We start from the raw sequence: 27093 nt of genomic DNA on the forward strand, positions 1-27093 counted from the left end.
TCCACCCTCAGACTTCATTCACACAAGGCAGTTCGGTTGCAATAAAATCGCACCAAAAAGTGCATTGGTGAAACCATTGGGTTTTTACTATGTTTGCAGTAAAATGAGGCAAAAAATGCAGGCAGTTTTGCAAATGCCCGTTTTTGGTGCGGTTTTTATTACAACTGAACTGCCCAGTGTGAATGGAGCCTTGTGCAGGATGCAGCGTTTCATCCCCTACAATGTATCAATCAATGTGTAGCATTCTTGGTCCATCCGCTACAATGTATCAGTGTGCAGCAGTCTCTTCTCATCCGCTAGACTGTATCAGTTCGCAGCATGCGGGGTGCCATCCGCTACAATGTATCAGTTTGCAGGACTTCAGCGTGTGCCCCGTAAGTGCTAGTAATCATCTAATGACCCCCCAGATCTCGGGGTTCCCCCAGCTGCCGGCAGGAGCCGTTCCCTCTTTATCTGCTCGGGGACATGAAAGGCGCAGCGCGGCCGCCTGGTGCTATTATCAGCGCCGAGCAGAGAGGAGGAAGGGGCTGCAGGGGCCCCAGATAATGAAGATGTGGAGCCGGGGACACAAAGGCCACTCACCTCATTAGCATGAAACCTCCGCGTCCCCTTTGAGCCCCTCTAATCCCCCCGCATTCAAAGGCCTGAGAGTAATGAAGCTTTTACAGCTAATGGTGTTCTGTGTGCAGAGAGAAAAGCGCTAATCCGCCTTATCAGCGCCGAAAGTAGCTGCAGCACCCCCTCCCCCACTGCGCCCGCTAACGCCTCACTGCGGCGAGTCAGCGCTCGGCGCAGCGCAGTTCCCCCCGACCATAACCCCCTCCCCATATTTGCAGCCTCAACTGATTTGCACTTTCACAAAAGCCCCCCGAGAGCCTTTGTAGGAGAACACAGAGCAAAGCAGACGTGATTCCTGCGCTAATGAGGCGCTCTCATGTGCGGGCAGGTGCACACATCGCAACCACTGCGGTGCCGCATCGGGATAGTAATAACTCTTTATTGACCAAGTATTGACAGCCATCATCATACTTCTCGGAAGTAGAGAGACTCCTAACAAGTCACCACAACACACTGTACAATCCGCGTCCTCCCATCCGCCATAGCCGGCCAGAATTGTGTGTGGCCCCCGGGGGCCCGGCTCCTGTACAACAATAATCCCGAGCCTGCGGCCAGAATACAAAAGGGTCCATCCAAAGTGCTGATTAATCGTCCGATGTGACGTCGATCTCCTCGGGGCTGGCCTGCTTGGTGGCGATCCTCCAGCGGTTAATATGGTGGGTGCCCTTCTTCTTCTGCGAGGAGTCCGACCCCTCCTCCTCCAACTTTTGACGCTTAAACTTCGTCCTCCGGTTCTGGAACCAAACTTTTACCTGCAAGACGCAAAGCGCAAGATTAGCGCAAAGTCCTGCACCGCACGCGCTATTTGCGGAAGGCATGTAACATTCCTGACTCTCCCTATAAAGATACCCCATCTATTCGCCTCACTGCTGTACTGCCCCTATATACCACAGACACTCTGCTCCACTGTTAGGATTACTCATCTCGTGTTGCTACACTGTAATACCCCTATATACCGGTCACTTTACTACACACTATTTTAGGATATATATGTGTGTGTCTTGCGGCTGTCCTGTCTACATGTTACCCCCTATAGACCATATACTTGTCTGCTTGCTGTACTATTACAGTAATATATATATATATATATATATATATATATATATATATATATATATATATATATATATATATATATATATATATATATATATATATATATATATATATATATATATATATATATAATCAGTCTCCATACTGCCCATATAGATCTGACTCACTATTGTACTTACATGATTACTACACTGATATAATGACCCCCTCGATGTACAGTATATATTACAGTCTGTGGAGTTTATAATACACGGTCACGTGACACATTATAGCATGCATGCTCCCCCCACGGGTCACCCCGCTACTCTGAACAATGACTCCAGGTTGTCAGATCCTGCACTGATAAAATTACAAGATCACAGACGATTCCTCTCACTCCTCCATCTCTACAGAACATGCTGACAAATAATTATTGGGGAAAGTAGCAACTGCAACTAATAACCGGCAACTGCAAATACAATAACTGGACCTGACAACTAATAGCAGGGCAAATATCTGACAACTAATAACCGGGCAACTGCAAATAACTGGACCACTGACCTGACAACTAATAGCAGGGCAAATATCTGACAACTAATAACCGGGCAACTGCAAATAACTGGACCACTGACCTGACAACTAATGGCCGGGCTACTGCAAATAACTGGACCACTGACCTGATAACTAATGGCCGGGCTACTGCAAATAACTGGACCACTGACCTGATAACTAATGGCCGGGCTACTGCAAATAACTGGACCACTGACCTGACAACTAATGGCCGGGCTACTGCAAATAACTGGACCACTGACCTGATAACTAATGGCCGGGCTACTGCAAATAACTGGACCACTGACTTGACAACTAATAGCCGGGCAAATATCTGACAACTAATAGCCGGGCAAATAACTGACAACTAATTATTGGGTAAAGTAACAACTGCAACTATTAATCTGGCAAGTGCAAAGAATAAGTGGACCACTGACCTTACAACTAATAACCCAGCAAATAACTGACAACTGATAACCGGGCAACTGCAAAGAATAACTGGGCAACTGACCTCACAACTAATAACCGGGCAAACAACTGACAATCAATTACCGGGCAACTGCAAAGAATAACTGGACTACCGACAACTAATGGCGTGGATGATAGGCGTCACTCATTAGGTCCTGAGCTGACCACAAAGTGAAGATTTTAGCCAATGGATTCATAGAACAGAAACAACAAAAAAAGAGAACAATAGCTGTCAAACTCGCAACAGGACTGTACAAATATAAAAAGCAAAGTATAAAATACAAAATAATAAAAAGGATGAAAAACCAAAGTCTAAAATAAGGAAAAACTATGAAAAATAAATAGATAAAACCATAAACCCGAGCAGGGGCCGATATTGAAGGATATGAATGGTGCATGCTGGAACATATCGATATTTTCCTCCAGAAAACATGATAGTCTGTAGGATCAGCAGATCAGAGCCGATCCCTCAGAGATTCCTCCAGATCCAGAACCGATCCCTCAGAGATTCCTCCAGATCCAGAGCCGATCCTTCAGAGATTCCTCGAGACGTCTGGGTTGTTTGGATCTGATTTGATGCTCAAGAAGTAAACACCAGATCCGTACTGAACCCCAAAAATGTGAGAGACCAACAAATCCCAGGACAAACCTGAGCTTCATATTATATTATTTCTTCGATGTTATATTGTTAGTACTGCATACTCTGATTATTATATCTGATAACATTATCATTATTTACTTCTGCAGTTTATTATAACCTTTATGTCAGGGGACAGATATGTTATAACTTATTTTGTATTATTACAGACTCTGATTATTATATTTTATTACTATTTATTTCTTCAGTTTATTATAACGTTCATGTCTGGGTAAAGATACAATATTATATTATTATAGACTCCTATTTTTCTATCATAACCTCTATTAGTAATCTGTATTTCCCCAGTATATTCTACCCCTCATCTTTGGGTACAATTGTCATGTTATAACTTCTAATATTATTACTCCAGACTCCTATTATACCTTATAACGTTCTAACTTATTATTACTCTCTAGTTCTGCAGTTCCTTCTCCCCCTCACCTGCAGGTATAGTACTAGAACTTGTTATTAACCCCCTATGCTGTATTATAAGCCTCCTCTCCGGGTATTGGCATCGGCTTTGGTTGTGACCATGATATCACTGTGGGGGATTTCTTGCAACCCCGGTTCTTCTCGGGCTCCGTGGACCCGGACAGGCGGTGTCCGATGTTCTCTCCCCCCAGATACAATGTATCAGAGTGGCCTCCGAATATCAGGTCACTTCCTTCCTCATCACCTTCCTCGATATGTCGGACGCTCAGTGTCTGTGACAGCAGTATAAAGGACCCCCGCAGCTGGCAGAGGTCACCCAGCGGGGTAATAAGCCCGACCACCGACCCCCCCACACACACCCTGCAATGCCCGGTCCGGGTCATCCACAGAGCCCCGCCGCCCCTCACTCCCGCCGAGCTCACACAGTTAATTAGATTAGTGACAAGTGCAAATTCTCCCCATCAACACCTCCCCGCTGCTAATAACGACCGACTGCCGGGGAAACGAGGCCGCAATTCTCGCCAGCGCCAATCACCCGCTGCACTCTACACTATAAACTCTGCTACTCTCATTGCACCGTTTACAAACTCACTGCACCTCTGCTACGTTCACTGCACCTTCTATAAACTTAGTATAATTCTCCTACTTTCGCTGCACCTTCTATCAGCTCACTGCAACCACTGCACCTTCCATATAATCATTTCACCTTTAATAAAGTCACTGCAATTCTGCAATATTCATTGATCTTCTACAAACTCACTGCAAATCTTCTATAGTCACTGCAACACTTATTGCACCTTTCTGGAAACTTACTGCAATTCTACTTTCACTACATCTTCCATAAAATCATTGCACCATCTATAAATTCACTGAAAATCTGCAATACTCACTGCACCTTCTATAAATCCACTGCCATTCTGTAATGCTCCCAGTATCATTTAGAAACTTAGTGAAATTTTCCTTCACATACTGCAGCTTCTGGAAATTCTGCTACATTCACTGCACCTTCTAAAAAACTTACTGCAATTATTTTACTTTCACTACACCTTCTATAAACTCACTGCAGCTCTGTTACTTTCACGGCTCCTTCCATAAACTAAACTCATTGCATCTTTTATAAACCCACTGCAATTCTTCAATACTCGCTGCACCTTCTACAAATTCACTGCATCTCTGCAACACTCAGTGCACCTTCTACAAAGCTCACTGCTCTTCTAACTACACCCAAAGCACCTTCTATAAACACACTGCAACTCTCGCGGCACATTCCATATCTTCTATAAACGCACTGCAATTGTGCTACACTCACTGCACCTTCTATAACACATATTATACTCACAGTACCTTTTATAAACTTATTGCAATTCTGCCAAATTCAAATTCACTGCAGCTTTGCCAAATTCACTGCAACGACACCAAATTCACTACAAACTCCCCGCGCCTCTGCTAAACCACTGCACCTTCTGTAAATTCACTGCGCTAACTAGAAACCCAATACACTCCTGTTACACTACGTTTTGCACCTTCCAGAAATTCCATATCGAATTTGCGCCATCTGTAAATTCACTGCACCTCTTCTACGCACTCTGCACCGTTTATAAACCTTCTGTACCTCTGCTACACTCAATGAACTTCTGTTGTACCTTCTATAAATTCACTGCACTTCTGAGGCACTGCGTCTTCTATAAACCTATAGAGCACCTCTGCCGCACTCACTGCGGCTTCAAAACTATTTACTGCATCTTTCGTAAACTCACTGTATCTACTAGAAACTCTTTCTGGATCTCTGTTACACTCATTGTAACTTATATTGCGCCTTTGCTACACTCACTGCACCATCTATAAACTCATTACTGCACCTTCAATACACGACTGCATTTCTGTATAAGCACACTGCCCTTCTATAACCTGCTGCACCTCTGCTAAACAAATCCCAAACTCCCTGCACCTCTGCTTCACTCACCGGCACCTCCTAGAAACTCAACTTTTTTTTAGCGCTCTGCACTTTTGCCAGAATCACTGCAATGGTCTTTTCAGCTCTACTACATTCACTGCAGCAGGTCAGAAGTCTCTGTAGCTCAGCTAAACACACTGCATGCCGCTCACTGCACGTCAGCCCAGCCACTGGATAATGATAAGCCGCTCTCCCTTTGGTCACTGCTCATCCTCCTGCTGTTATAATCACTCCTAGCCTGTAATCAGGACGATTCTCATCAGGAGTATAATGAACACTACGTCACTGGTCGTTTATCACGTACACAATGCACAAGGCTGCTAATGAACGAGAGCGACCTGCAAAGTAAACTCATTACAGCAATTAGCCGGCACTGACAACGAAGATTAACAGTCTGCTGCAGCGACAGCCGGGAAGTGCCCCGACCAGCACTGCAGCTGCCAGGCCAAGGAGGAAGAGGAAGAGGAGGACAAGAAATAGTAACATCACAACATCCAAATTATTATTAAAAAAAATGAAAATGATCACTAATATTAATTTTCTAATGTAAATTTTTCTCAGTTATGGCAACAAAAATGAACACCCCTCCCACTCTTGATGATAATACTCAGGTAATGACTACTAACATTAGCACCTGCCCCCCTCCTGGTGATAATACTCGAGTAATGACTACTAATATTAGCACCTCCCCCTCCCCCCTCCTAGTGATAATACTCGAGCAATGACCACTTATATTAATACCCCTCCCCCTCCTGATGATAATACTTGGGTAATGACTACTAATATCAATATCCCTACCCCTTTTGACGATGTTATTAGGCTCAGTGGCTTGCTCGGTGCCCTTCATTACCAGCCCTGGGTCAAGCTAAAACTATATACCCAGGTTTGGCGCTGGATTTGGTTAGTACTTGGGCATGAATGAAGATGAAGCTTTTTTGGAGTACATGAGATTTTGGACAGGGTCAGTGCCAGCCTGGGAGCTCAAACTCCGGGGGTCAATGCCAGGCTCAGTGCCAGGCTAGGGGAGGGAGGTCAGTGCCAGTCTGTGTGCCCAGGCTCAGAGGGGTCAGTACCTGGGTCTCGGTGAGGCTCAGGCTGTGTGCCAGCTGCTTCCTCTCTGCGCCCACCACATAGTGGTTCTTCTCGAAGGCGTGCTCCAGCCGCAGCAACTGGGACGGGGAGAAGGCGGTTCGGATCCGCTTGGGTTTCCGGGCCAGAGCATTGTGCAATAGGAAACTCTCCGCACTTGTGTCATTACCTGTGGAGAGAGGAGGGAGCAGGCTGAGCCAGGGCAAATCCTGTAAAACACCCCAGACCCAGTGACCCCATTACCAGCCACACACTGCACGATATATAATATATATATATATATATATATATATATATATATATATATATATATATAAAACATGTGTGTATATGTGCATGTGTGTATATATATTTTTTTTTACACATACATACTATATATATATATATATATATATATATATATATATATATATATATACACACATATTGTGTATGTGTAATAAATGCACATGCCAGCCATTCCAAATATCACACACAAAAGTCATAGCATACAGTGGACAGCCCTCAGCTATATCATACAATGCATACATACGCCAGTTGAACACGTACAGAAAATACCTATAGGACCAGCTGTAAAGTACAGTATAAAGATACCAGCTATAACATGCCACACATAATTATAACTGTATATTATATATACACACCAGCTATATCATACAAGGTACACATGTACCTTGTACAACACCAGCTATAAACAAAATATAGGCACACATAAGCTATAATATACCATATAATATGAACACACAATAACTATAACATACAATGCGCAGATACATAGCTATAACGTTCAATATATAACACACATCAGTTATACAACATATGGACACACAACCATTATAACATACACTGTATACCAGCTATATTATACAAGGTACACACATGCCAGCTATACCAAAATGTCTGGTATATTTCATAGCTGTTGTGTGCTTACAACAAGTATAGCATACAACGTACAGATACACCTGCTATAAATACAATATATACACGCTACAGTTCTAATACGCCATATGCACACAACAATATATACACAGTACACACCTGCTATAATCCACAATCTATAAATGCACACTAACTACAGTGTGAAATACAACATGCATATACACCAGCTAAAACATGCAATAAACACGTCCATAATCCATAACTATATCACACTAGTTACAATATATATGCGCTGGTTCCTATGTACACAGCAAATCATAAGTGCCACCTATAAAATATTGACCCTGCACACATCAGCTATAAAAATACATATATAATGTAGCATCCCATACACAGCAATCTATATACACATACATCAGCTATAACATGCACAACAGTTACGACATTTACAGACCAAGTCTAATATACAGGGTCCACAATAGCTTAAAATCTACTTTATAAACTTTACCCTATATATATTGCAGGATCAATCATTGATATGTGCAGGCCAAGTCCTATAGGGCTGCACCTGCCCCTATAGAACACAGGACTTGCCCGGGGAGTATAGTCACTGGGTGCAAAATACAATCCAGTACTAAATGTACGGTATACATATATTACACTATATAACTTAAGTATAAAGTTACAATGTATACATACTGCACCTACACACGGCATTATATCATACACTGTATACACTGCAGGCGATCTACACTACCGTAATATCTATAACCTATACGGACACTAAGTATAGGATAATATATATTCTAACCTGCACTACATGTACTCCATATAAGACACTATATATGTGCATTAGCGCGGACGATATATCATACACACGCAGGACGTGTACATGACTCTGGTAATTAAACTGGGAGAAAGTGCACTATATATATATATACACACTTCACTTATATGGCCCAATATCAACCGACACTGCACTATATACTACAGGTATAACCTACAACAAATTCGCTATATATGCAGAAGCAATGCACTATCACCACACTAAACCTATATATCGCAATATATATAGACACTGTACACGATACACACCAAGTTGAAATTACAAAATATACTATATTAAATACTACAACCCTAAATTACAATGTACATTCATACAGACACTAGACTGTATTCAAAAAGTATAACTGCAATATTTAATGTGTGTATATATAAAACTCAGCCTGAAAACTACAGAACTACAAGCACAAACAGCAGTATATCGGTACACACGTCAACTACTATATACGATAGTAAATACACAGACACACTAACATATACTGTAGTACAAGTATAAACTACAATACATAGAGACACCGTAAAACATACATAGAAACACTACACCATACTGCACTATATGCCCAAAGTGACACCGCACTGTAAGCACTGCAGGTATGAGCTAGAATATAGAAAAAGACTATATGTCACAAATAGAACACCGTATGTAGATATACCGCACTAACACTTAATGTATAAAATATATGCATTCATCGTATATACTACAATATACGGAAGTACTAGGCTATATACACTCCGCCTATAAATTACACTATATAAACACTGCACTATATAGTACAAGCATAAACTACAACATATAGATACACTATAGTGAAATAAAAGTATTACACTTATAAGCTACACTATATATAGATACTGCACTATATAAACTACAAGCATAAACGACATTATATAAAAGGCACGGCAGGACAAAGTATATAGGACTGCACGTATAGAAAGCTCACTATATACGCTGCACGTTCAATCTACACGTTATAAAAACACTATACACATACACTACAAATACAAACTGCACTAAATATATTATATATCACATACACTCTCAGAATGTCTTATGTACACTGGAGTACTATACACACTATATTATATTGTATGCTATACAAAAACATAAACAACCACATAAGCACTGCAATATATATATATATATATACTCCACGCGTAAACTAATATCTCGAAAAACACTGAACTAAAAAAGACACTACAACATTCCACATATATAAACTACGATATACAGACACTGTACTATATATTCCAAGTATGAACTACAGTACATAGAGAAACTCTCTGCATATATAAGGAAAATGCTATATACACCACAAGTATAAGCTACAATATATATGGGCATTGGCATATGTTTACTCCATAATGAAATTACAATACATTCCGACAAAGCAAGCATTATATAAACACAACACCTGTATGTGGAGCCACATCACTGTATATACATCGCATTATATAATTATGCTCAAAATATACCATATGTACACGCACAGAAAATTTCTGTGTGCAAGACTACAAGTATATAATGCCCTAAATACGATATATCCGCACATTACAAGCAATATGCTCACAGCCATATAAACGTCCTGTATAAAACTTATAGGCTCACAGTAATATAAACACTCGATATGATATAATCACAGCCACATAAACAACCAGTATATATATATATATATATATATATATATATATATATATATATATATATTATATAGCGATACAATCACCCATTATATAGCCTCAGTAATATCCACTATGTAATAAACTCATAGTAATACAAATATCCACTATATAATCTAATCACAAAATATGCCTACAGGGATATCAACACCAACACAATGTACTATCATACTGTAATACACGTAATATTAATACGCCGTATATAATATATACATACTGTGTATAAAAGAGTCATACGAGCATCCATTCTAGAATGAGCTCACAGTAATATTAATACCCTGCATAAACTGACAAAATACTCACAGCGATATCACCAGCCTGTATATAACCTACTCACAAATATAATACACTCACAGTGATATACACACCCAGTATATAATAGACTCACAGCGACATAAATCCCCAGTACATAACAATATTCACAGCACACAATCTGTATACAGCAGCAGGACAGAAGGCGCAGCTCTTGGATCATCTTGGACGCAGCTGCGACATTTTGACATTTTCTGATTCTGAACTGTAAAGCACGAGGGGAATCAGAAAAGGCAGCGACATATACAATATATACCGGACAGGGGAGCGATCCACAGGACAGCAAGTACTCTATACTGGACAACTGCCAGATAGCCAGATCTAATCTATATACAAACATCGTAGACTGCACTCTATTACACCGGCCTCACCAACTCAAGAGGACCCTATAGACAGCACCGAGTACAGCCTATGTCCGGCCACCTGTGCGCCTATATACACACTCACCTATGTATTCTATACAGTAACACAGATACCAAACACAGTTATGTACAGGCACACATATTACATAGTCACATAATTCGTATAAATACTCACAGATTATATATAATGCCTTCCCAAATCCATTATATAATCACACACATTCTAAACAGTCACACATGATGTACACAGTTACATAATATACAGCCACATATTATACACACAGCGACACAGATGTCTACTACATATATATATATAATTCTGTCACATATCTATTACAGAATCGCACATTATGTACAGTTACACACATTACACATATATACAGACACATACTGTATACCGTCACACAGACGTGTATTACAAGGGTATACACATAATATATTTGTTTCAAATATAATATAGTCAGGTATATGTAATACACTGTCACACATGTATACTCCAGTCACATGTATATTACACAGTCATATTAAAATCACACAATGCGCAGAAATAATATCCACTCACATACACAAAGCCAACTTTGCACCGTATGCAATATCACAGTCACTCGTATATATGATATACACACATACACATTGTACACAGTATTACAGTCACGCAAAAACTATATACAGCCACACTCATACCTTGTATACAGACTCGCATGTATACAGTATTAGTCACTCATATACACACTCAAATATTTTATACAGTCACATATATTATATACACACATTTGAATTGTATACAGTATTGCTGTCACACATTATACACACACTCACATATGTACTGTATACAATTTACAGTCACGAATCGTATGAACACTCATATAGTCACATATGTATTATATACAGCATTACAGTCACATATATATACACACACACCTATGTATTGTATAGGGTATTAAAGTTACACAATAAATACACACTTACCTATAAAGTCACATATACATTGTACAAAGTACTACAGTCACACATTATATACACATATTCTATAGTCACGTATGTATTGTATACACACATTATATACAGTCACACATTATATGCACATATTCTATAGTCACGTATGTATTGTATACACACATCATATACAGTCACACATTATATGCACATATTCTATAGTCACGTATGTATTGTATACACACATTATATACAGTCACACATTATATACACACGTATTCTACAGTCACGTATGTATTGTGGTCATACATTACATACGTATTTTATACAGTCACATGTGTTTTGTACATAGGATTCGAGTCACACAAATATTATATACAGTCACACTCACATATTGTATGCAGAGTCACATATATATTATATTCAGAGAAGCCGCAACCGTTTATCTACAAATACAAGAAGAGAAGCCGCGCATTCCGGGCCAGAACCGGCCGCCGCCTCCGGGAGCACCGAGGAAAGCGGCTCCGTCCCCGGGACTCCTGGGCAGCTGCGGATACGAGGTCGGATATCCCCCGATCCTCGAGATTTCGTTTCACTTCGTTGCTGACAGCTGCGGTTCTTCTCCTCCGCCCGCCCGGCAGCGGCGGCGGGGAATCTGCGGGCCATGGAGTGAGAAGTTTCAGGAAGTTGCGGCGTCATCGGGGGGCACTTACCTTGGAAGCGGTGCCCAAGATATCTGTAGCGGTGGATGAGCCAGGGGTAGAAGGTGGAGGGGTCCCTTTGTTGAGAGGAGAAAAGCGGGTGCGGGGAGTGCGGGGATGGCAGGGGGTGAGCTGCCAGGGCGTGGGGAGGGGGCACCGGGTGCACGGGCACCGCCGGGTTCGGCGGGTGGGAAACAGTCTCTGCAAACACCAAGTCCGGGTTGGAGTAGACGCCCCTGCCCGTGGAGTGGAAGCCATTGAGGAAGGGGTTCATGGGGCTGGAGTTGGCATAACTGAGGGCAGCGGGTCTGAGGGGCTCCTCGGAGCGGGAGGCCGGGAGGGGACTGTCCTTGGCCACCAGGGATTCGATGGTGAAGCACCTCTTTGGAGCGGGCTGGAACATGGTGCCCGGGCGCAGCGGCGGGCAGTGATTGGTGCGGGGCTGCGGTCACCGTCCTCCGGTGCCCAGTGGCAGCCGATCCATGGAAGTGCCGGACTCTCCACAACTTGTGCGCACGATTCGCTAGTTGTGCGGTAATTAGTCGGCGCTGACACTCCGGCTTCCTGCGCAGATGGCGCCCGCGCTGATTGGACGCTGCGCCACAGGGGAGGCTCCTCCGTGCGTCAGAGTGCAGCCCGGGGAGGAAGGGGCAGCACGCCCTCCAAGTCTCTGCCTGTCACTGGCTGTCAGGACTTTACACGGGACATATGATACTGCCCACCCTGCTGCACCACCTGTAGTTCTGGGCACCACAGACACTTTGGGGCACTGGACCAGGGCACTACAGCCAAGGACTTTGGTACAGCACATGGGCACTACAGCCAAAGACTAGGTTGGGTACAGTATATAGGCACTACAGCCAGGGACTTGGGTACAGCACTTGGGCACTACAGCCAAGGACTTGGGTACAGCACTTGGGCACTACAGCCAAGGACGTGGGTACAGCACTTGGGCACTACAGCCAAAGACTTGGGTACAGCACATGGACACTACAGCCAAAGACTAGGTTGGGTACAGTATATAGGCACTACAGCCAAGGACTTTGGTACAGCACATGGGCACTACAGCCAAAGACTAGGTTGGGTACAGTATATAGGCACTACAGCCAGGGACTTGGGTACAGCACTTGGGCACTACAGCCAAAGACTTGGGTACACCACATGGGCAATATAGCCAAAGACTTGGAAAAAGTACATGAGTACAATAGCCAAAGACTATGTAGGGTACAGCACATGGGCACTACAGCCAAAGACTAGGTTGGGTACAGTACATGGGCACTACAGCCAAAGACTTGGGTACAGCACATGGGCACTACAGCCAAAGACATAGGTACAGCACATGGGCACTACAGCCAAAGACTTGGGTACAGCACATGGGCACTAGAGCCAAAGACTTGGGTACAGCACATGGGCACTACAGACAAAGACTTGGGTACAGCACTTGGGCATTACAGCCAAAGACTTGGGTACAGCACATGGGCACTACAGCCAAAGACTAGGCTGGGTACAGCACTTGGGCACTACAGCCAAAGACTTGGGTACAGCACATGGGCACAACAACCAAAGACTTGGGTACAGCACATGGGCACTACAGCCAAAGACTTGGGTACACCACATACCTAATACAGCCAAAGACTTGGAAAAAGCACATGAGTACAACAGCCAAAGACTATGTAGGGTACAGTACATGGGCACTACAGCTAAGGACTTGGGTACAGCACTTGGGCACTACTGCCAAAGACGTGTGTACAGCACATGGGCACTACAGCCAAATACTAGGTAGGGTACAGTACTTGGGCACTACAGCCAAGGACTTGGGTACAGCAGTTGGGCACTACAGGCAAAGACTTGGGTACAGCACATGGGCACTACAGCCAAAGACTTGGGTACAGCACATGGGCAGTACAGCCAAAAACTTTGGTATAGCACATGGGCACCACAGCGAAAAACTTGGGTACAGCATATGGGCACTACATCCAAAGACTTGGGTACAATACATAGACACTAGAGTCAAAGACTTGGGTAAAATACATGGCCACTACAGTCAAAGACTAGGGTACAATACATGGGCACTACAGCCAAAGACTGGTAAAAAGTACATGGGCATTATATCCAAAGACTGGGGAACAGTACATGGACACTACATCCCAAAATTGGTAAAAAGTACAGGGGTACTACATCCAAAGACTAGGGTACAATACATGGGCATTACAGCCAAAGACTAGGGTACAATACATGGGCACTACAGCCAAAGACTGGTAAAAAGTAGATGGGCATTATATCCAAAGACTGGGGAACAGTACATGGACACTACATCCCAAAATTGGTAAAAAGTACAGGGGTACTACATCCAAAGACTAGGGTACAGTACATGGGCATTACATCCCAAAATTGGTAAAAAGTACAGGGGTACTACATCCAAAGACTGGGGAACAGTACATGGACACTACATCCCAAAATTGGTAAAAAGTACAGGGGTACTACATCCAAAGACTAGGGTACAGTACATGGGCATTACATCCAAAGACTGGGTTACAATACATGGGCATTACAGCCAAAGACTAGGGTACAATACATGGGCACTATATCCAAAGTTTGGGATGCAGTAAATGGGCACTATATCCAAAGACTGGGGTACAGTACTTGGGCACTACAGCCAAAGACTCGTAAAAAGTACATGGGTACTACATTCAAAGATTAGGGTACAGTACATGGGCATTGCATCCAAAGACTAGGATACAGTAGATGGGCACTACATCTAAAGTCTTGGGTACAGTACATGGGCTCTACATGCAAAGACTGGGGTACAGTACATGGGCTCTGCATGCAAAGACTGGGGTACAGTACATGAGCACAAAAGCCAAAGACTGGGGTAAAGTACCTGGGCACTACTGTACATCCAATGACTAGGGTACTGCACATGGGCATCACATGCAAAGACTAGGATACAATACCTGGGCATAACACTTGAAAACTAGGTTACAGTACATGGGCTCTACATGTAAAGACTGAGGTACAATACATGGGCACTAAATACAAAGACTGTGGTACAGCGCATGGGTACTAAAGTCAAAGACTGGAGCACAGTACCTGGGCACTACATCCTAAGACTGGAGTACAGTAGCTGGGCATTCCAGTCAAAGACTGGAGTAAAGTGCCTTGGCACTATATCTAGAGACTAGGGTACAGTACCTGGACACTACATGCAAAGACTGCAGAATAGTAACTTGGCACTACATCTAGAAACTGGGGTACAGTACATGGGCACTACAGCGAAAGGCTAGTAAAAAGTACATAGGTACTAAATCCAAAGACTAGGGTACAGTACATGGGCATTACATGCAAAGACTGGGTTACAATTCCTGGGCATTACATCCAAAGACTGCGGTACAGTACATGGGCACTATATCCGAAGACTGGAGTACAGCAGTGAGGCACTACATCCAGAGCCTGGGATACATGGGCACTGAATGCACAGACTGGGGTAAAGCAGCAGGGCACTGTTTCCAAAGGCTGGGTTACAGTACTTGGGCACTACATCCAAAGCCTGGCATTCAGTACCTGGACACTACTTCCAAATACTGGGGTACAGTACCACATTGGGGGCACTGTACCACGGCACTACATCCACAGTTTGGGGCAAAGTAGATGGGCACTATATCTACAGACTGGGGGACAGTAACTGGGCACCTCATCCATACAATAGGGCTTAGTAACAGGGCATTGCATCTACACACTCAAGCACAGTTTTGGGCAGTACATTCATGGATTGGGGCTAAGACCATGGGCATCCCTTCCACACTCTGGGCACCTTACCAGGGTACCACATCCATATACAATGGCTCAGTTCTTGCAAACTGCATCCATAAAGTAGGGCTTAGCACCTGGGCACTGCTTCCCCACAATAGGTCTCAGTGACTGAGCGCTACACGCACATACTGGGGCACAGTAATGTGGCACTACACCCATGGACGGGAACTGAGGCTCTGGGTACTAGATCTACATCCTGGGGCTCGGTACCAGGGCACCATGCTACTAGGGCTCCTCATACTTGGGCACACTGTACCTGGACACTACATTCACATACTAGTTATTACCCGGGCCCGGAAGCAGAGTATCTGGGCACTACATCCAAAGACGGGCAAAGTAGAAGGGCATTAAATCCACAGACTCGGGAACCGTACCCGGGTATTACATCCACACAACAGGTCTCAGTACCTGGGCACTGCACCCACAGACTGGACACGACATCCACAAACTGTACAATGCGCCGATACGCACACATATCAACCGCGTTCACTGCGCAAATACTCATTTGAAGCCGCCATGATATATCTGCTATATGTACATATATTATACATGAGCGCGAGCTGCGAATATAACACTAATATCTGCTTGTTAGGGCGCTGTCACACGGACAACAAAATAGCGTGATTTTGGCGCGATGCTATAGCGCGAGAGAATGCATGTATGTGAAGGGCATGCTTCCAATTGTTTCCTTCACATTAACGATGTCTTTACTGATACTATCTTGCGAGAAAAAAAAATTGCGCAATTCTCTATCCTGCCACGATTTGCGATTTTTTTGTTGCCCATGTTTCCCTATGGAGCCTCCTTGTTTATCACATTGCGTTTTTAACATTAGAAAGTCCTATTGACTTCGACAATAAAATAATTGCGCAATTTTAACACACAATTTTATCGCAAGCAGCTGCCATGCTGAAAAATCGTGGGAACAAAGACGCGATTTTGCCGTGATTTTGTCACGGCCAAATCATGGCCGCCGTGTAAGGGTGACTACCCACTACAGGTTTTTTCTTCACTGCGAAATTCGTAGCGTTTTTTTTTCTGCAGGGGTCTATGGGACTTGTAATGTTAAAATCGCGATCGCGCAAAATCGCAATTTACTGTGAAATCGCGATTTTGCGCGATTGCGATTTGAATATTACAAGTAAAATATACGCACGCAATACGCAGAGAATAGAATTTATTGATGTCAATGGGTTCCTTCTCATTGATGTTTTTTTTTTGCGCGCTTTTTGGTCAGGCGCGAAAAATAGGAACTGCTCTATCTTCCTGCGTATCTGCACAGCAGGGATACCGAAAAATGGCAGCGCAATACGCAACAGAATGCGGAATACCCTGCGCAGACCTGCCGGGAACAGAACACACTGGGACCTCATTAGGCCTTATAGCCATTTATATCAGGGCGGGGGTTGTGTCCTCCGCCCATGGGAACCTACAGTAAAGTATGTAGGCAAATCAACCTCGTTCACTACGCAAATACAGTGTATGCGCAAATATACACGCATCAGCGCAACGTATTTGCACAATGACCGAGTTTGATTTGCGCACATGTCTGCGCTTAGGATTGTGCTTTTTTGCGCATGTTCATGCGGCACACCCCTGATTTAAAAGGCTTATTTAGGGTGGCGTCCCATGGACGTATTTGCGCCGTGCTTTACGCCTGCAGAATTAGCGCAAGTAATATGCAGAGAAAAGAGCCCACTGCCATCAATCGGTTCTGTTCTCTGTGTATTGCGCGCGCTTATTCTGCATACGCCATGCGTGACGCAAATACGTTCCTCTGAAGGAGCCCCTATACTGTATATATGTTAGATGGGTCTGATCCGTGTATGTAATATATATGGGTAGCGCTTCTTCAGATGAGCATATGCGCAAATCCGCTAGCCTCGGCGCAACGTATTTACGTAGTGAACGAGGATGATTGGTTCGCATAACGGCCCACTGTGCTGCACTTTTTTGCGCACACAAGGCCTGTTCATGTGCGCATGCAACACCCCGCCCTGATTTCACAGAATTGCGCATTTGCGCACCTCCTACAGGCTTCAATGGGGCCCTTGGTGCATAAATACGCAGGAAAATAGAGCAAGTCCTACATTTTTGCACGTGTGAGAAAAGTGCGCACAAAAAATGGCTTCTATTCTCCGATTTGCACGCACAACTTTTGGGTGCACAAAATGCGCCCAAATACGTCTGTCTGAATCTGCCCTTACCAGCTGGAATGAGTGCTGTATACGCAGAATACATATATAACGTATGTGCCTAGTATCATTCCTGCAGGTTATAGTATATATATAATATGGATACGATCTGCAATAATATATATGTGTCACATGACTACAATCTATATACTGCGACCAGTTGTATATATATTAGATGTGGGCACGCTCTGTGTATATATCACTCATAATACTCACTCCTGCTTGGGATATATATATATATAATATATGAATATGTCAGTGTATATATGATATATATATATATATATATGCTATGTAGACACATGCAGCCTTGTCAGTCCATCCATATGTTCTGCACCGGAGCCTTACTCGCACATGCTCTGTATACAGCCCTGTTGGTATATAGGGGGAGCTATAGTATGAGCAGCAGCATTTCTACACATATATCCTTTGTTCCCATTTCTGGAGTTAAAAGTGCCCCAAAAACTCAGCACTCAAATATCTGGGGAACGCCAAACCCATAGGTAGGTGTAGAGCGAAGTGTTATACGGCTCCCCATATATATATATACTTCCCTTTGTACAGAGACATACAGAAGGACCGGCAGATGAACAGGCACAAGTGTCCGGCGCTCCTGGTGATACTTGGAGAAACTTGAGTGAATTGGGAATTTGCCAAGAAGCTCCGAGGACCTTCTGTGTGTCTGGAGCGCCACCTAGTGTAAAAGAGCAAGTACTGCCGCCCAGAGCAAAGAGGCGAGCCACGAAACCAGCCGTGCTCCGAGTCACTCCTTTATTCTATCCTCTGCATTGTGGTATAGCATACTGAACACATAACTTACCGCATGTAATATGATGTATAAGGTGCCGGGAGGGACTCATCTATACTGAGCTCACACCCCTGCAGTGCTGTACACCGTGTCCACAGCTGAAGGCAGAGAACAATAGCCCATTGAGTTAGGAGCAAAGTATTGAGTTGGGAGCCCAGCATAGAACAGTCCTGAGAACTGTATAGAATAGCGCAAGGTGTTATCAGCACAGCGAGTTATATGCAGAGAAACTGACAAATATCTGAAGCCTTACCCTACACTACATATATCATACATTCTATAGATTATCATATAAGGTACTTCCTCTATTATCTCCTAATAAATGTCCATATAGAATACACGTTAAATATATTTAATTTTCTAATGCTTTGATACAAGTCATCATATATTTTACATTACATGGTCTCTATAATTTCCATTATTGGACACGTGTTCATTACATCATATATTCTTCATACAGTATATTCTGTATTTTATTATATATATATACAAAATGAAATACAAAACATACTGAATGAAGAACTGTAGATCATAGAATATGTGTATTCTATAGTGACATTCATGAGGACTTAATACATGAAGTACATTATATGATAATCTATAGAATGATAGAATGTATGTGTTATGTAGTGTAGAGTAAGGCTTCATATATATATCCTATGCTGTGATGATAACACGTTCCACTATTCTACACAGTTCTCATAACTCAATATAGTATTCTATATATGTACACACACACACATATATATATACATATATTTATATTTTTTCCTCTGACCACATGTTATATATGTTTGATTTATAAGATTTTTTTATGTTACTTGTAAAAAAAAATGGGATCTATGTTATATGAAAACTGCTGTTTATTTATGTTATATGTTAGATGATATCTGCAGTCCATCTCTATTGTATATTACATGATACCTGCTGTTCATTTATATTATATATTACATATCTGAAGTTCATCTATATAATATATAACATTATATCTGCAGCTCATTTATTTTGTATATTACATATCTGCTATTCATTTAGATTGTACTTGATATTATTTCATTCATTGTTATTGTATATAATATGATATCTGCTGTTCATTTACATTGTATATTATTACATAACATCTGTAGCTAATATATATTACAGCTCACATGACATGTGCTGTTAATTTATATGCTATATTAAATATCTGTGCATTATATTGTATATCACATTATATCAGTAGGTTCTCTGTATTGTGTATTACATGATATCTGCTGTTCATTTAAACAATAAAAAAACAAGCAGCACTGAAATCCAATTGATGTAGCTGCAAGTCTCTGGGAGGTGAGATCCAACGAGCCAAAGAAAGATGAAGGAGACACCACATCCACTCTGTAACAACTTCTTTATTTCACACCTTGCAAAGTTTCAGTTCTTTAGAAACTTTCTCAAGCAAATCCATAGTACAAGTACGTTACAAACATATATACACCGACCAGTATAAGCATAATATCCAGTATATAAAACAAATATTGAATCTCATAAATCATAAATAAATATATTAAGGGTGCTATATATGAACCAAAGGGAATAAAATATAAACATAGAATCTATCATTCTATTTGTCTACTATCTATTTATCTGTGTATCTCATATCTATCTATCTATCTATCTATCTATCTATCTATCTATCTATCTATCTATCTATCTATCTATCTCATATCTATCTATCTATCTATCATTTATCTATCTATCTAATATCTATTTATCTGTGTATCTCATATCTTTCTATCTATATATCTAATATCTATTGTATATCTATGTATCTATATGTCGCATATCTAATATCTATCTGTTATCTATCTATCTAAAATTATCTATCATCTATCTATCTATCTCATATCTATCTAATATCTATCTATCCATCCGTCTCATATCTATCTATGTATCTCTTTATCTATCTACCTATTTTGTATCTATTTACTATCTATCTATTTTGTATCTATTTATCTATCTTGCATCTGTCATTTATCTCATATCTATCTATCTATCTATCTATCTATCTATCTATCTATCTATCTATCTATCTAATATCTATCTATCTATCTATCTCATATCTATCTATCCCATATCTATCTATCTCATATCTATCTCTCTCATATCTATCTCTCTCATATCTATCTATCTATCTATCTATCTATCTATCTATCTATCTATCTATCTATCTATCTTCTATCTATCTATTTATCTATCTATTTACCTCATATCTATCTATCTAGGAATCATTTATCTATCTATATATCTATCTAATATCTATTTATCTGTGTATCTCATATCTATCTAATATCTTTCTATCTATATATCTAATATCTATTGTATATCTATGTATCTATATGTCGCATATCTGTCTATCTAATATCTATCTAAAATTATCTATCTATCATCTATCTATCTTATATCTATCTAATATCTATCTAACCATCCATCTCATATCTATCTATGTATCTATTTATCTATCTACCTATTTTGTATCTATTTATTATCTATCTATTTTGTATATATTTATCTATCTTGTATCTTTCATTTATCTCATATCTATCTATCTATCTATCTATCTATCTATCTATCTATCTATCTATCTATCTCATATCTATATCTATCTATCTATCTATCTATCTATCTATCTATCTATCTATCTATCTATCTATGTATCTCATATCTATCTATCTCTCTCTCTCATATCTATATCTATCTATCTACCTATCTATCTCATATCTATCTATCTATCTATCTATCTATCTATCTATCTATCTATCTATCTATCTATCTATCTCCTATCTATCTATCTCTCTCTCTCATATCTATATCTATCTATCTATCTATCTAATATCTATCTACCTATCTAATATCTATCTATCTATCTATCTATCTATCTATCTCCTATCATTCTATTTATCTATTTTGTATCTATTTATCTATCTTGTATCTCTCATTTATCTCATATCTATTTCTCTCTCTCATGTCTCTATCTATCTCCTATCATTCTATTTATTTACTATCTATTTATCTGTGTATCTCATATCTATCTATCTATCTATCCCATATTTATCTATCTATCTCCTATCTATCTATCTATCTATCTATCTATCAATCTATCTCCTATCTATCTATCTATCTATCTACCTCATATCTATCTATCCCATATCTATCTATCTATCTCATATCTATCTATCTCATATCTATTTATCTATCTATCTCATACCTATATCTATCTATCTATCTATCTATCTATCTATCTATCTATCTATCTATCTATCTATCTATCTATCTATCTATCTATCTATCTATCTACCTATCTCCTATCATTCTATTTATCTACTATCTATTTATCTGTGTATCTCCTATCTATTTATCTCCTATCTATCTATCTATCTATCTATCTATCTATCTATCTATCTATCTATCTATCTATCTATCTATCTATCTCATATCTATTTATCTCATATCTATCTATCCATATCTATATCTATCTATCTATCTATCTATCTATCTATCTATCTATCTATCTATCTATCTATCTATCATCTATCTTCTATCTATCTATTTATCTATCTCATATCTATCTATCCCATATCTATCTATCCCATATTTATCTATCTATCATCTATCTATCTATCTATCTATCTATCTATCTAGCTAGCTATTTACCTCATATCTATCTATCTACCTCATATCTATCTATCTATCTATCTATCTATCTATGTCATATCTATCTATTTATCTATCTAATATCTATCTATTTATCATTTATCTATCTATATATCTATCTAATATGTATTTATCTGTGTATCTCATATCTATCTCACATCTTTCTATCTATATATCTAATATCTATTGTATATCTATGTATCTATCTAAAATTATCTATCTATCATCTATCTATCTGATATCTATCTATCCATCCATCTCATATCTATCTATGTATTGCATATCTGTCTATCTAATATCTATCTGTTATCTATCTATCTATCTAAAATTATCTATCTATCATCTATCTATCTGATATCTATCTAATATCTATCTATCCATCCATCTCATATCTATCTATGTATTTATTTATTATCTATCTATTTTGTATATATTTATCTATCTTGTATCTCTCATTTATCTCATATCTATCTATCTATCTATCTATCTATCTATCTATCTATCTATCTATCTTCTATCTATCTATCTATCTATCTATCTATCTCATATCTATCTATCTCATATCTATCTATCTCTCTCATATCTATCTATCTATCTATCTATCTCTCTCTCTCTCATATCTATATCTATCTATCTCCTATCATTCTATTTATCTACTATCTATTTATCTGTGTATCTCATATCTATCTATCTATCTCATATCTATCTCCTATCTATCTATCTATCTATCTATCTATCTATCTATCTATCTATCTATCTATCTATCTATCTATCTCATATCCTATCTATCTATCTATCTCCTATCTTTCTATTTATCTCATATCTATCTATCTAAAATATATAAATAATATACATAAGGGCCGATCAGTACAATTATATGCAATGTGTGTGTATTATGCACTGATGTGCTGTCGCCTTTATTTGGCTGTTGTTCACTCATACTAAAAGATATCTGCATTATCTGTACTCTGAGAGTTATCACTGTGTTATCTGTGGTCTTACATGGGACTGCAGGACACATCTACTCCAACCGGGCAAGTTACTGCAATTGCAAGCTTGGACTCCTTTGGGGAAGAGGGCGAGGACAGCCGCCCGGGAGGGCGACTAATAGTGTCCATAAAGAACTTGGAATCCCTTGGAAACCTGGAGAGTCTCTGCTCTGGAAATTACCTCTCTCAACTGAACTCCCAGGCTAAAAAGAAAAAAAAGGTGGCAAAAAGATCACCCAGATGGAGTACTCAACCTCCCAGGGCAAGCCTCTGTACCAGGAGAGGGAGGCATCTGTATGGGGAGTCCCCTTGTCCAACCCAGCCTTGACCCTGCTAATGTGGGTTCAGTGTACAGGATGGGGGAGAGTGCTAAACATTCTGATCCAAACACATTTCCCCCCGGTATTGAAGTCTAGGGGGCCATCCAGGTTTGGATGATCCAAAAATTTTTCAAAAAAGGCTGTGGAAAAAGTAGGGGGTCACCTGGTGTCGGACCTATGGAATGGGGATTGTCTGGTGTTGGGTGATCCCAAGCATTCTGGGAAGGGGGAGGAAAAGGTTCGGGGTCGTCCGGCGGTGGGTGGTCCCCAGAAGGGCCCTGCGGTAAGCCCAAAGAAAGGGGGGTATCTGCTGCTGGGTGGCCCGACTGCAAAAATGGCAGTTGAGGGGGGGTGGTATGGCATTGGGGGCCCCCAAAAAATCCCCAGTGGTGGGTGGTGGAGCTGTAAATATGGTAACGGGGAGCTGGGCTGAGGCCGTTCTGTGAGTGCAGCTGGAGGGTCCATTTCCCATCAAAGTGTTCATGAAATTCCCTGTCGGAATTCTTTTGGTGGGGTTACACTGGGTATAGAGGTGGGGGCCAGGGCCAAAGGCCTTCCAGTATCTGGCTGGAAGTCCCATTTCCCACTTAACTAAAGGGAGGGTGGGGCTGGTGGCATGGAGGAGGCAATCTTAAAGAAGCTAACCCTGGGTTGCTCCACTGCAGGCATGGGGGGAGGTTTCTGGACTCCTTCAATCCGCCAAGTGCCTCTTACTCCCCCTCCCAAAAGAAGAGAACTGTTACTGGTCTAGGATGATGAGAGTGAGAATGATATGGAAAACAAAGAGGTGTGTGAAAGAGATGAAGGGAGGAGCATGATGGTGGGTGGTGTGCGTGATGGAGAGTCTGGGGGTGCAGAAAATCTAAATAATGCAGTATTAAATGTTGGGGTGTCTGCTGGTAGACGAGTATCTGGGGGAGGTATGGGAAAAAGTGGTGAATGTACAAGAGTAATGAGTGAGGAAGGTGGGTCCGGAATGTCTGGTGGAGTTGTGTCTAGTATTTGGGGAGGAGTGGGGGGCCTGGTCCATCTGGCCCCCCTGGCGGTTGCAGCTCCTAGAACATATGTGAGTGTTGCCGCTGGGGTGAGGTGGAAACCTTCGCCTCTCGGCTTCAGGGATCCCTGGTCACATCATCTTTTCCTGTCGACCTTAAGGAGAGGAGAGAGGTCGGTCACTATAGAGGGTGAGGAACGTGGCTTGTTTTTTTGGATAGATAGTTTTGGCACAGAAGAGGCATGGTCATTTCCTACAGCCGGGCAAGGGGGGACCAGGAAGAATGTGGTCCATCACCGATGGGGAGGCAGTGATGCCTGCCCTAGCCGTACTAGGATGGTGGAACTTCTCCTTGGGATGGAATTCAGGGTGAGTGACATCTTTGTCCTGATCCACCCCTTTGCGACCTCCCTGTTTGATGTCAGCTTCATGAGACCGGAGGGGCTTGAGCTCTTCTGGTCAAAGTACGAGCCGGCTCAGACTCAACCAGAGCGGTGGGATTTTGTAGTTCCAGCAATTTCCTGCCAGAAGGACACTAAGAGAGGGACCGTTCTGACTAGTAACAAATCTCGCTATTACGTTGACCAGTGCCTGCATACGCTCTATTGCGTTAGCTGCTATATTTTCTAAGTACTTGGGCATGCTCAGTTGTTGCAGGCAGCATTCCATTATTTTTTTAAGTACCTGCACATGCTCTATTGGGACAGCCGCGCCTGCTTTGTGCTGGGAATAGCCATGAGATCTCCAGAGTGAAATCCTTGCTCAAGAGATGTCTGTATGATAGACACGCATCTTTGGTTTTTGAGAGGGATTTTTGGAAGTACAACTTGCCCAACCCCTACAAGAACTGTAAGATGTCAGTGAGCTATAAATTGGTCACGGGTCTGGTAGACAGTATGGAACAAGTCCAGATCAGGGATCCTGAAGGTCGTCAGATCCTTCTACTCACATCTCTTGGGTAGGAGGGAACTTGATCGGGACAGAATCTCGGCTTTCCTAGTGGAGACCATTCCTGAACCAGGAGTAGACCCCTCTCTTGGCGTTTTGACAGAAGCAAATATGGAAGAGAAAACTAGACTGACAATTGATGGTCTTCGGTCCAAAAAGTAGCCCTGCCTGGATGGCTTAACATCTGAGTTTTATAGAGCCTTTACAGAAGTTTTGGTTCCCCTCTTGACTGAGGTTTTTAATGAATGCCTATCCTGAGTTGTTCTGAGTCAATAAGGAGGTCGGCCCTAATTATTCTGTCAAAGGCTAAAGATTCGCTCCGTATTGAGAATTGGCGTCCCATAACGTTCCTCAATGCGGACAGAAAGACCCTGGCAAAAGTGCTGTTCAGTAGCTTGGTGAAATTTGTGCCCCAGCTCGTTTCTGGGGCTCAGCACTGCTCTGCTCCCAGGTGAAGCATATTTAGTGCTGTGCTGAGTGTCCGGGAGGCTGTGGCGCGAGGCAGAGCGGGTCTCTGGAAGGGGTTTTTACTTTCACTGGATCAGGCTAAAGCTTTTTATTGAGTAAATCATGAGTATCCTCGGTTCATCCTTTTGAAATACGGTCTGCTGGTGGGGTTTGTAAATTGAATAAAAATTTTTTATTCAAGGGCTGAGAGTTTTCCACTTGTGAACGATTGGGTTGGTCATCTTTTTGTGGTCAGGTCTGGTTTCCGCCAGGGATGCCCTCTGAACTCCTTGCTTTGAGTATTTGCTGTTGACCCCTTTCTCAGAAGTGTAGACAGGGAACCGTTGGTGGGGGTGAGGATGGATCTTGGGGTGCCGGGCTCAGCCCGGCGGACAGTGGT

General features: G+C 41.4%; 1 protein-coding gene across 1 annotated transcript; it reads right to left on the reverse strand.

The window, feature by feature from the left end:
- Positions 1 to 977: 977 nt before the first annotated feature.
- Positions 978 to 13067, reverse strand: EMX2 (empty spiracles homeobox 2). The gene is made up of 3 exons (XM_066598888.1): positions 12508 to 13067; positions 6770 to 6954; positions 978 to 1370 (listed from the first exon to the last, which is right to left on the reverse strand). Exons 1-3 carry the CDS (start codon positions 12896 to 12898, stop codon positions 1203 to 1205), a joined length of 744 nt encoding a protein of 247 aa, XP_066454985.1. The 5' UTR covers positions 12899 to 13067; the 3' UTR covers positions 978 to 1202.
- Between the last annotated feature and the right edge of the window lie 14026 nt (positions 13068 to 27093).

This window comes from Eleutherodactylus coqui, chromosome 4, assembly GCF_035609145.1.
Source record: "Eleutherodactylus coqui strain aEleCoq1 chromosome 4, aEleCoq1.hap1, whole genome shotgun sequence".
Taxonomy (NCBI): domain Eukaryota; kingdom Metazoa; phylum Chordata; class Amphibia; order Anura; family Eleutherodactylidae; genus Eleutherodactylus; species Eleutherodactylus coqui.